The sequence below is a fragment of the Somniosus microcephalus genome, unplaced genomic scaffold (assembly GCF_052327205.1).
Source record: "Somniosus microcephalus isolate GS21.2 unplaced genomic scaffold, FLI_Smic_1.0 unresolved_chr2, whole genome shotgun sequence".
NCBI lineage: Eukaryota > Metazoa > Chordata > Chondrichthyes > Squaliformes > Somniosidae > Somniosus > Somniosus microcephalus.
In genome coordinates, this window is record NW_028225180.1 from 66651819 (window position 1) to 66662481 (window position 10663).

Consider the following 10663-nt stretch of genomic DNA (forward strand, 5'->3'; position numbering starts at 1 on the left):
TAAATTTAAGAATGAAGCTCTTCGGAATCAGGGCCGGGTCGTTGGTTTGGCAGCAATAATACAGCAACAGATTATTAATGCAGTTCACGCCGGCGCTGCAATGCAAAACTTTGAGGAGGCTAGGTGTCAGGTAGCCTTCTTAAGAAAAGACAATGACCGCCTTACCAGCCAATTAAATGATTCACGAGTAACCCTAAGAGAGGCTCTTCAGCGCCCCCAAATAGAGACCGACCACTGGCAATGTAACATCACTATACACCAATTAGAGAAACATTTGGGTAAACAATGGGCTGTAATAGCGGCACTTACGGGAGTCGAACCCCCCGCGAGTTATGATAAACAACGCAAGGGGCTAAGTGAGAGCTATATTCTCCCTTGGTTTCCGCTTCCTGAGAGGCCCCCCTTTCGTATGCTACCAGGGACTTGGTTGAGAGGCCCCCTGCCTATTCTCCTAACACTAGTATAAAAACCTCAGTGGACGAGCCTGCACACTTTAAAGCCCCAGTTAATGTTCTGACTTACACACAAGTGATTCCTGACGCGCCATCAGCACCAGCTGTGGTTGCTGAACAGGCAGAAGTAGGACAACAACAACCAGCGACAGCCTCCGTAGCCTATGTCAGCAGTGACATGGAAAATACCCCGCTGGACAGTTCCACATACATTGAGAAACCAGTTAGTGTCCTAACTAGTACTCAAGTAACCACTAAGTTGCCGAGATGCCGATTTAAAAAAAATGAAAAATAAGGGAGGGAAACCTAAAATTTTACCAGCATAGAAGTTATTAACGTCTGTGCCGAGTCAAATAAAACACAAGCTTGCTGAGTTAAGGAACCTTAATAAAATGCAGGAATTTCAGCTTGTGTGGAAGTGTGTGTTAAAGTGTGAAAGTTTTCCTGACTATAAAATATTTAAGATGTTACAGTATTCCTTTTGTCTGAAAGACTGTCTTTAAAGCTCCACCCACTTCTCTGTTAAAAGCGTTTAAAACTTCTGACTTGTCTTGGATTTTGAAAGTTGGAAGAATGTGCAAATGAGATTGTGCACCAAGAAATGAAAAAAACAACTTTGAACTACAATTTAATTTTAGCTGGTGTGTAACAGCTGAGAAGAACAACAGAAAGTTAGTTTAACAAAAGATTAAGTTTTGGTCTAAGATTTCACCTTTGAGTTGCGGTTGCTATGGTGAAATTTTCCAAAGCAGTCTGTTTTGATTCGTTTAAATGTGAAAAACTATTTTTTCTGCAGTTATACTCAATGTTTTTACACTATTTTGGAAAGGCATCTGAAGAAAAGACAATAAGAAATAGGACGTAATGTACTGTTTTCTGCAAGCATGTGCTATTTTGTTTTGTTTTATCTGTTCTATTTGTGGTTAGTTAAAGTCTTTTTCGAGCGGGAAAGTGTTTCCAAATTTACGTGAAGTGACACAATTGCATGCGCCTGACAATGTTTCGCTCCACCTTCTTAAAAACCTGCATAGGAGTTAACCATTTCCACTGACAGCTGTTTAAGTTCACCAAGCAACAACTTTACTATTGCTTAATGAAATTTAAAGATATTGGACATTATTACATTTAAGTTTCTTAATTTAAATTAATATATCCCCACAATAACAGAAGGAAAATTATGATTTGATAAATTAACCCCTTGGGCTCTTATGCAGGGCAGCAATTCTCTTCTTTCTTTTGTTATATGGAAGTTCCCTTGTAAATTAATTGCAGCACCTGTGTCTCTAATGTTAAAACACCATGTAAGCCACCTAGCCTGGAAATAACTTCTTTCTGAAATTGGAATTGATAAGATAAATTGATAAAAATGAAATTGTACATTGACAAAACCTGTCAGTCTAACAATACTGCTCTTTGGATTTTGTGATGAGTTTGAAATGACACATTAACTTGGACCACGTGAGAACGCCTGATCTATGTTTTCTGTCTGAAATATTGTACTGGACACTAAAGTTTCTCCAGGGCTCATGAATGAGATATGAATGGTAACTAAAGGGAAGTGATTGAGGGTGTAAGTTTGAAACAGGAGAACTACGCCACCAATTGGGAATATTCCAAACTTTCTAGTGAAAGTTAGGAATGTGCCATTAATAATAGTAAATTGATAGTTGCTCTTGGAGACATTTGTGTCCCCGCCTATAATGAACGTTTCAAGAAACTAAATTCGATAGTCCGGTCACTATGCAACACATCGGGATCCGATAGAGGAAGATGAACAAAGACCTCCAGAGAATCTTTTAATATGATCTCTGAAAGCCCGAGAAAGGCTTGTATTGGATGGCATGTTTGGCACGATATTGAGATACCGATATGAGTGTGCAAATGTGGTTTGTTACATATGAAGGAATTATCATCCAGAAAAGCATGCTGAATTTACACTGAAGAACATGTCACAGACATGTTCAGTTACTTGACAACAGCAAGACATGAAATGGTTAATGTGGCTCAGGAGAGCTAGACAACTTTTAAAGCATTGACACATACTCCATTGAGAAAGTATCCAATTAATGAAACAAACAGATGAGAGTTAAACACAATGGTACATGTTAAAGGGGTTGAAATTGAAATTGAAGTGGAGAGTTATATGGAATCTGGATTGGGACAATTGAGGGCTAAGCCGAAATCATGTTCAGTAAGAATTATCCACAAGATGGATACGAGTAAAAGAGAGATGTGGAGAGTCTTTTAAGTGCATGATATGTTAATTAGATGTTAAACTGTAATATCGCTTGAAATGATTGTAAGACTGAATTTAACTGTGAATGTAATAATTGTGTTTTGTAGGCAACAGAGCATGCGAAAAACCAGTACGTAGCCAGTATGAGGTGGTTTTGGTGGTGCCTCCTGTGTCACTACTACCGCAACTACCATGCTTTACGGGTCTATCAGGACCTGTCCCATCAAGCAACAGGTTTTACTCAATATCAAAACTTATGCTCAAGTGAAACTGACAGTAAATGAGATACTTAAGTATTAGCTGGGGAATTATGTGGCAGAATTCGGATACTACATTCGCCTGTTGTCTGAGGGCCTCTGTGAGCTCGTGATGTGACTGAATTCCACCCTAAAGCATTTAAATGTTTTGGAGCAAGACAACTCGAGAATGGTTATTGAAATTGACAGCATAAGTAAACACGACTCACACTGGTGGGATATTGGCCTCAATACATCAGCACACCCTTAGGTTCGTATTATTCCACATGCTCTGGTAGATGTCCAGCTTGTAATGATTTTATATTTGATATATGTAACCCATGTAGTTAGACTTTGAGCTATGTATGATCAGAACTTTGATTAAGTTTTACCCAGTTAAACACAAATGCCACAAGGTAGGGAGTCAAAAATTGTTAGGACTGATAATACAACATAGGGACATAGGAATTCCTCCTTGGATTAGGATAATTTCCCATGTACTGGTCATCACCCAACTTGTAATAATGATATGCTTACTAATCTACACCTGCTACCTGAAACACCTAATGCACAAAACTAAATCACGTTTAAATAGGATCTCAGCCCAGAATAACTTAGTGTTACATAAATGTGGGAGAATAAACCCATATGTAAGATTTTAGTTTTGAGGGGTCGGCAAAATGCCTGGCCCTCAAGGTAGAGATATGTAGGATAGTGGTTTACCTCTAAGATTTAGTAAACATTATTAAGATTCTATAACCATTATTAAATAACTATAATATGTGAAATTGTATGTTAGAACATAAGAACATAAGAAGTAGGAGCAGGAGTAGGCCATACGGCCCCTCGGGCCTGCTCCGCCATTCAATAGGATCATGGCTGATCCGAACCTAAACTCACGTCCACTTCCCTGCCCGCTCCCCATTACCCCTAATTCCCTTATCAGCTAGGAAACTGTCTATCTCCGTTTTAAATTTATTTAATGTCGCAGCTTCCACAGCTCTGAGGTAGCAAATTCCATAGATTTACTACCCTCTGAGTGAAGAAGTTTCTCCTCATCACAGTTTTGAAAGGGCAGCCCCTTATTCTAAGATTATGCCCCCTAGTTCTAGTCTCACCCATCAGTGGAAACATCCTCACCGCATCCACCCGATCAAGCCCCCTCACAATCTTATATGTTTCGATAAGATCGCCTCTCATTCTTCTGAATTCCATTGAGTAGAGGCCCAACCTACTCAACATTTCCTCATAAGTCAACCTCCTCATCTCCGGAATCAACCGAGTGAACCTTCTATGAACTGCCTCGACAGCAAGTATATCTTTTCTTAAATATGGAAACCAAAACTGTACGCAGTATTCCAGGTGTGGCCTCACCAGTACCCTGTATAACTGAAGCAAGACTTCCCTGCTTTTATACTCCATCCCCCTTGCAATAAAAGCCAAGATTCCATTGGCCTTCCTGATCACCTGCTGTACCTGCATACTAACCTTCTGTGTTTCATGCACCAGGACCCCCAGATCCCTTTGTAGTGTAGCACTTTGCAGTTTCTCTCCATTTAGATAATAACTTGCTCTTAGATTTTTTCTGCCAAAGTGCATAACCTCACACTTTCCTACATTATATTCCATCTGCAAAATTTCTGCCCACTCACTTAGCCTGTCTATGTCCTTTTGCAGGTTTTTTATGTCCTCCTCACTCACTGCTTTCCCTCCCATATTTGTATCGTCGGCAAACTTGGATACGTTGCACTCGGTCCCTTCCGCCAAATCGTTAATATAGATTGTAAAGAGTTGGGGTCCCAGCACTGACCCCTGCGGAACACCACTAGTCACTGATTGCCAACCCGATAATGAACCATTTATCCCAACTCTCTGTTTTCTATTGGATAGCCAATCTTCCACCCATGCCAGTATATTACTCCCAATCCCGTGATTTTTTTATCTTTTGTGTGGCACCTTGTCAAATGCTTTTTGGAAGTCCAAATACACCACATCCACTGGTTCCCCTTTATCCACCCTGTTTGTTACGTCCTCAAAGAGTTCGAGCAAATTTGTCAAACATGACTTCCCCTTCATAAAACCATGCTGACTCTGTCAGATTAAATTATGCTTATCCAAATGTCCTGCTACTGCGTCCTTAATAATGGACTCCAACATTTTACCAACCACAGATGTTAGGCTAACTGGTCTATAGTTTCCAGCCTTTTGTTTACTTCCCTTTTTAAATAATGGCGTTACATTAGCAGTTTTTCAATCTGCTGGGAGCTTTCCTGAATCCAGGGAGTTTTGGAAAATTACCACTAATGCATCCACAATCCCTACCGCTACTTCTCTCAAGACCCTAGGATGTAAGCCATCAGCTCCAGGGGATTTATCTGCCTTTAGTCCCATTATCTTACCGAGTACCACCTCCTTAGTGATTTAATCATGTCTAGCTCCTCCACCCCTATAGCCCCTGTTTGTCCAGTGTTGGGATATTATTAGTGTCCTCTACTGTAAAGACTGATACAAAATATTTGTTCAGCGTTTTTGCCATCTCCATGTTCCCCACCACTAATTTGCCGGTCTCATCCTCTAAGGGACCAACATTCACTTTAGCCACCCTTTTTCTTTTGATATCACTGTAGAAAATCTTGCTATCTGTTTTTTATATTTTTTGCTAGTTTACTTTCATAATCGATCTGCCCTATCTTAATTCATCTTTTAGTTATTCTTTGCTGGGTTTTAAATGCTTCCCAGTCTTCTATCCTCCCACTAGAATTGGCTACTTTATATGCCCTTGTTTTCAGTCGGATACTATCCTTTATTACATTACTTAGCCACGGATGGTTGTCTTTTCTTTTGTGCCCCTTTTTCCTCAGTGGAATGTATTTTTCTTGAAAGTTGTGAAATATCTCCTTGAATGTACACCATTGCTCTTGAACCGTCTTACACTTTAATCTATTTTCCCAGTCCACTTTAGTCAACTCTGCTCTCATACCTGCATAGTCGCCTTTATTTAAGCTTAGTACGCTGGTTTGAGATCCAACTCTCTCAACCTCCAACTGAATTTGGAATTCAACCATGTTATCACAGAATCACAGAATCACAGAAACCCCACACTGCAGATAGAGACCATTTCGGCCCATCGAGCCTGCACCGACACATATCCCACCCGATCCCCGTAACCCCTACACCAACACATATCCCACCCTATCCCCGTAACCCCACGTATTTAATCCCCCTAACACTAAGGTTCAATTTATCATAGCCAATCAACCTAACCCGCACATCTTTGGACTTTGGTCACTCATTCCAAGGGGATACTTTACTAGGACATTTTTTATTAATCCTGTCTCATTACACAGGACCAGATCTAAGATTGCCTGCCCCCTGGTTGGTTCAGTAACATACTGCTCAACGAACCCGTCCCTAATGCACTCTGTGAACTCTTCCTCAAGGCTGCCCTGCCCAATTTGATTTGTCCAGTCAATATGAAAGTTAAAATCCCCCATGATTATAGCTGTTCCCATATTACAAGCCCCAACTATTTCCTGATTTATACTCCGACCAACAGAGTTGCAACTGTTAGGAGGCCTATAGACTACACCCACTAGTGACTTTTTCCCCTTATTATTCCTTATCTCCACCCAAACTGTTTCACTATCCTGATCCTTTGACCCAATATCATTTCTCACTATTGCAGAGATTCCATTCTTTATTAACATAGCCAACCTACCTCCCTCTCCTTCCTGTCTGTCCTTCCTAATTGTCAAATACCCCTGGATGTTTAGTTCCCAGTCATGGTCACCTTGCAGCCATGTTTCTGTAATGGCCACCAGATCATAACCATGTGTAGTTATTTGTACTGTCAACTCATCTATTTTGTTACGAATGCTGCGTGCATTCAGATAAAGAACTTTCCTGCCGGACTCAACATTGAGTTTAACAATTTCAGATAATTATCCCTGCCCCCATTATTCATGCAGTATGATTTTTGCCATTCCCATTTGCAACATTTTATCTTTCCTGCCTCTTACAAAAGCACAGGGTGTTATTTCTATTCCTTCCTCCCCTCCTAACCCCCCACCCCTGTCTCTGCACCTGTTACATCTCCAGCTTTTTCCAGTTCTGATGAAGGGCCCCAGACCTGAAACGTTAACTCTGTTTCTTTCTCCACGGATGCTGCCTGGCCTGCTAAGTATTTCCAGCATTTTCTTTTGTTATGTCAGATTTCCAGCATCTGCAGTATTTTGCTATTACATTACTGCTTTTTAATTCCCCCACTGCTACCTTGCTCTATTGCCTTCTCTGCTGACATTTTTATTTTTTGCTCTCTTGAAACCTTCCCCCCACTAATTAGTTTAAAGCCCTCTCTACAGCCCTAGTTATTCGATTTGCCAGGACTCTAGTCCCAGCACTGGCCATGTGAAGTCCGTCCCAACGGAACAGCTCTCTCCTGTCTCATTACTGGTGCCAGTGTCCCAAGAAGCAAAACCCATTTCTCCCGTACCAGTCATTGAGCCATGCATTTAACTCTCTCATTTTATTTACCCTAGCCAAATTTGCTCGTGGCTCAGGTAGTAATCCAGAGATTATTACCCTAGTGGTTCTTTTTTTAATTCTGGCCCCTAGCTGCTCATACTCCCTCAGCAGAACCTCTTTCCTTGTCCTATCTATGTCGTTGGTACCAACATGGACCACGACAACTGGATCCTCCCCCTCCAAGTTTCTCTCCAGCCCAGAGGAGATGTCCTTAACCCGGGCACCGGGCAGGCAACACAGCCTTCGGGCTCTCGCTCTCAGCTGCAGAGAACCCTATCTATCCCCCTAATGGTACTATCCCTTACCACTACAACATTTCTTTTTACTCCCCCCACTTGAATGGCTCCTCGTTCCACGGTGCTGTGGCCAGGTTGCTCATCCTCCCTGCAGTCCCCATTCCCGTCCCCACAGGGAGTAAGATCCTCGAACCTGTTGGACAAGAGCAAGGGCTGCGGCTCCTCCAACACTACCTCCTGGATCCCCGTATCTGCCTCACTCATAGGCACACCCTCCTGTCCCTGACCACCGACGACATCTGAATTAGTTAATCTAATTGGTGTGACTACTTCCTGGAACACAGAGTCCAGGTAACTCTCCCCCTCCCTGATGTGTCACACTGTTTGAATCTCGGACTCCAGCTCATTAACACGGAGCCAGAGTTCCTCGAGCAGCAAACACTTACTGCAAATATGATCACTGTGAACATCAATGGTGTCCACCAGCTCCCACATATTGCAGCAGTAACACATCACCTGCTCTGCCATTCTATGTATTTAATTAAATTTATTATTATTATTTTTAAATGATATATTTAAGGGCCCTGGTTTACAAACTGTCCCGCTACACCACAGAGACCTTAAAAACTATAAACCACAGAGTTAAAGTTTTAAGAAAGAGAGAAATACTCCCAACCAATCACTTACCTGCTTTGTGGTGACGTCACACGTCGATTACTTTTAAAAAGTTAAAAACCTAAAAAGCCTGTATAAAATGGCGAATGGCTGAGACCAAAGCATGATGGTAAAATTAAGCCAACATTATGTTATCCACGAGAATAGTGCTGAGATAGTGTAGATTTTCTGTTATGTTAAAAACAAAAAGACAGTGAAGGACAAAACATAGATAATGGGCTATGGGAAAGGCAAAATATGTAAAAGTTCACAGAGAAAGGCTCACAACAGAATATGGGAGGGAATCATATACTGTACTTGTGAAGGTCAGAATGGTGAGATAGCCCAAGCAGCTGCAAATTGTATGTATTTTGAAGGAATATAAAGATATAAAGCAACAGCTATTGAACACTGAAAGCAGCGTGAAACCAGAGGATGAGAAGATTCAGTCAACAGGACATGGCAAGATCATAAACAGTCACTCGGAAGGAACGCTGGGGTTCAACAAACAGATGGTGACTATCGTCTTGTGAAGTATTACTTTCACTGCACTGGATGTTTAATGCTTAACAAACCTGTTTCACTGATACACGATACACGTGGACCCAGAGTGGTTTGTGCAGTCACGGACAAATTATTATGACGAGCTTTTAAAAGCTACACCACCGCTGACGCTCAATCATGACTGTTCTCTGTGAATTTTGATCGTGAAGTGCGCTGTTTTAAGCGGGAAACTATTATGTACACCCGGGGAAAGCAGCAGAAAACAAACAAAAGGCAAGAAATGGGAGAAATGGTTTCTGATTAATGCTTATTTTCACAAAAACAATCCCATTTCCTCCTAAGAGACAGGTGGTCATTCTGAAATGGAATGCGGGTTGTAATTTAACTCTAGTTTGGACAGAAAGCTTTAGTTTGATTATTCATTTTATTAACCAATATCAGAATAAATGTCCAAGGATATTTCAGTACCTTCTTCAGCTCTTCTCTGAATTTAGTTTGTGCAACTGCATAAATATACGTGCTTGTACAGGAACTCAAATACATGAGCATGTATCTGGTTTCAGTGGCGATGTATGCAGGAGCTGTATAATCGAGTCGGTGATGCACGGCCAGGTTGTTAACTACAGAACTCACGGCAGATGTCAGCCACAACAATATAAAACTGCCCAATACAATGAATAGTAAAATGATAGATTTCCTTCGGTTCTCCATCTCTGGATCGCTCTGATTCTCACTGCTGTGACCCCGGAGCTCCCTGCGTGCTCTACTGGCTACTAAAATGCGTGTGACTCTCAAACAGTAAAAATTTAACAGTAATATCAAAGCAAAAGGAAGATATGTAATTAAAATATTTTTTAACTGGGAGTATGCTACACCTGCAGGCGATGAAAAAAAGACCGCATTGGGAAGGAAACCCCAGGGAACATTGTTGATTATTTGTTTGTGTTCATAGGCAAACCAAAAGGGGATGTTCTCTAAATAAACTAGGACAGAGAGCGTTGTTATAACTACAGCCGCAGTTCTCACTGTGCAATACATTGTTAAAAACTTCTGACAACATATAGCTACAAATCGGTCAAATGTGAAGGAGACTGTAAACCACACCGACATATATAGGTTGACACTACACATATATATCATGAACTTACAAATGGCAGTGTAGGACAGAAATGAATATGTGAAATGTTTACTCAAAATGTGATAAACGATTAAATTGAAGATCATGACCAGTAGATTTGCTGTTGCCATGGCCCCCATGTAGACAGAGATACATTTGGAAAGGCCGCATTTTCCATTGGAGAGAATCACCATTGTCAATAAGTTCGCTGTAAGAAAGAGGGACAAGGGTGAGTAATCGGGACGCTCAGATAAATATTATAGCGTATTGGGCCTGAATTTCCGATCGGATGCTTCCTGCGGATGGAGGCCTCCGATCGAAAAAGTATACAAACTTAACTGCTGGCTCCGTAGGTCCCGAGGCATCCGATCCTGGGCCTCTGCACTACGAAATGCGCAAAGGCCCAGGTATCCCAGGGGCCCATGTAGTTAGCAAGCGTCCCTGCGATCACATGGGCCATGGGGAACCAATCAAAGAAGGGAATCTCCCTTCACACTTTTGACAGGTCTGTACGGACATATCTGTCAAACGTATGAATGGAGATCACTTAAAAAACACAGTAAAACATTAAATATATATGTTTAAATCACATATTTAAAATTAATAAAAATTAAGTTAAATTAATATTTAAAGTAAAAATTTATTTTTGGGGGGAAAATAATTAAAATGTGTTACGGGGCTAAACATTAACTTACCTTATTTAA

At 41.1% G+C, this 10663-nt stretch overlaps 1 protein-coding gene across 1 annotated transcript; it reads right to left on the reverse strand.

Annotated features, from left to right (window-relative positions):
* Nucleotides 1-9229: 9229 nt before the first annotated feature.
* LOC147092773 (uncharacterized) lies at nt 9230-10099 on the reverse strand. Its single transcript, XM_085975681.1, has one exon. It carries the CDS (start codon nt 10097-10099, stop codon nt 9230-9232), a length of 870 nt encoding a protein of 289 aa, XP_085831807.1.
* Nucleotides 10100-10663: the final 564 nt, after the last annotated feature.

Bases quoted from the DNA above. Each gene is read 5' to 3' on its own strand.
- LOC147092773 (XM_085975681.1), bottom strand. From the start codon at position 10,099: ATGGGGGCCATGGCAACAGCAAATCTACTGGTCATGATCTTCAATTTA.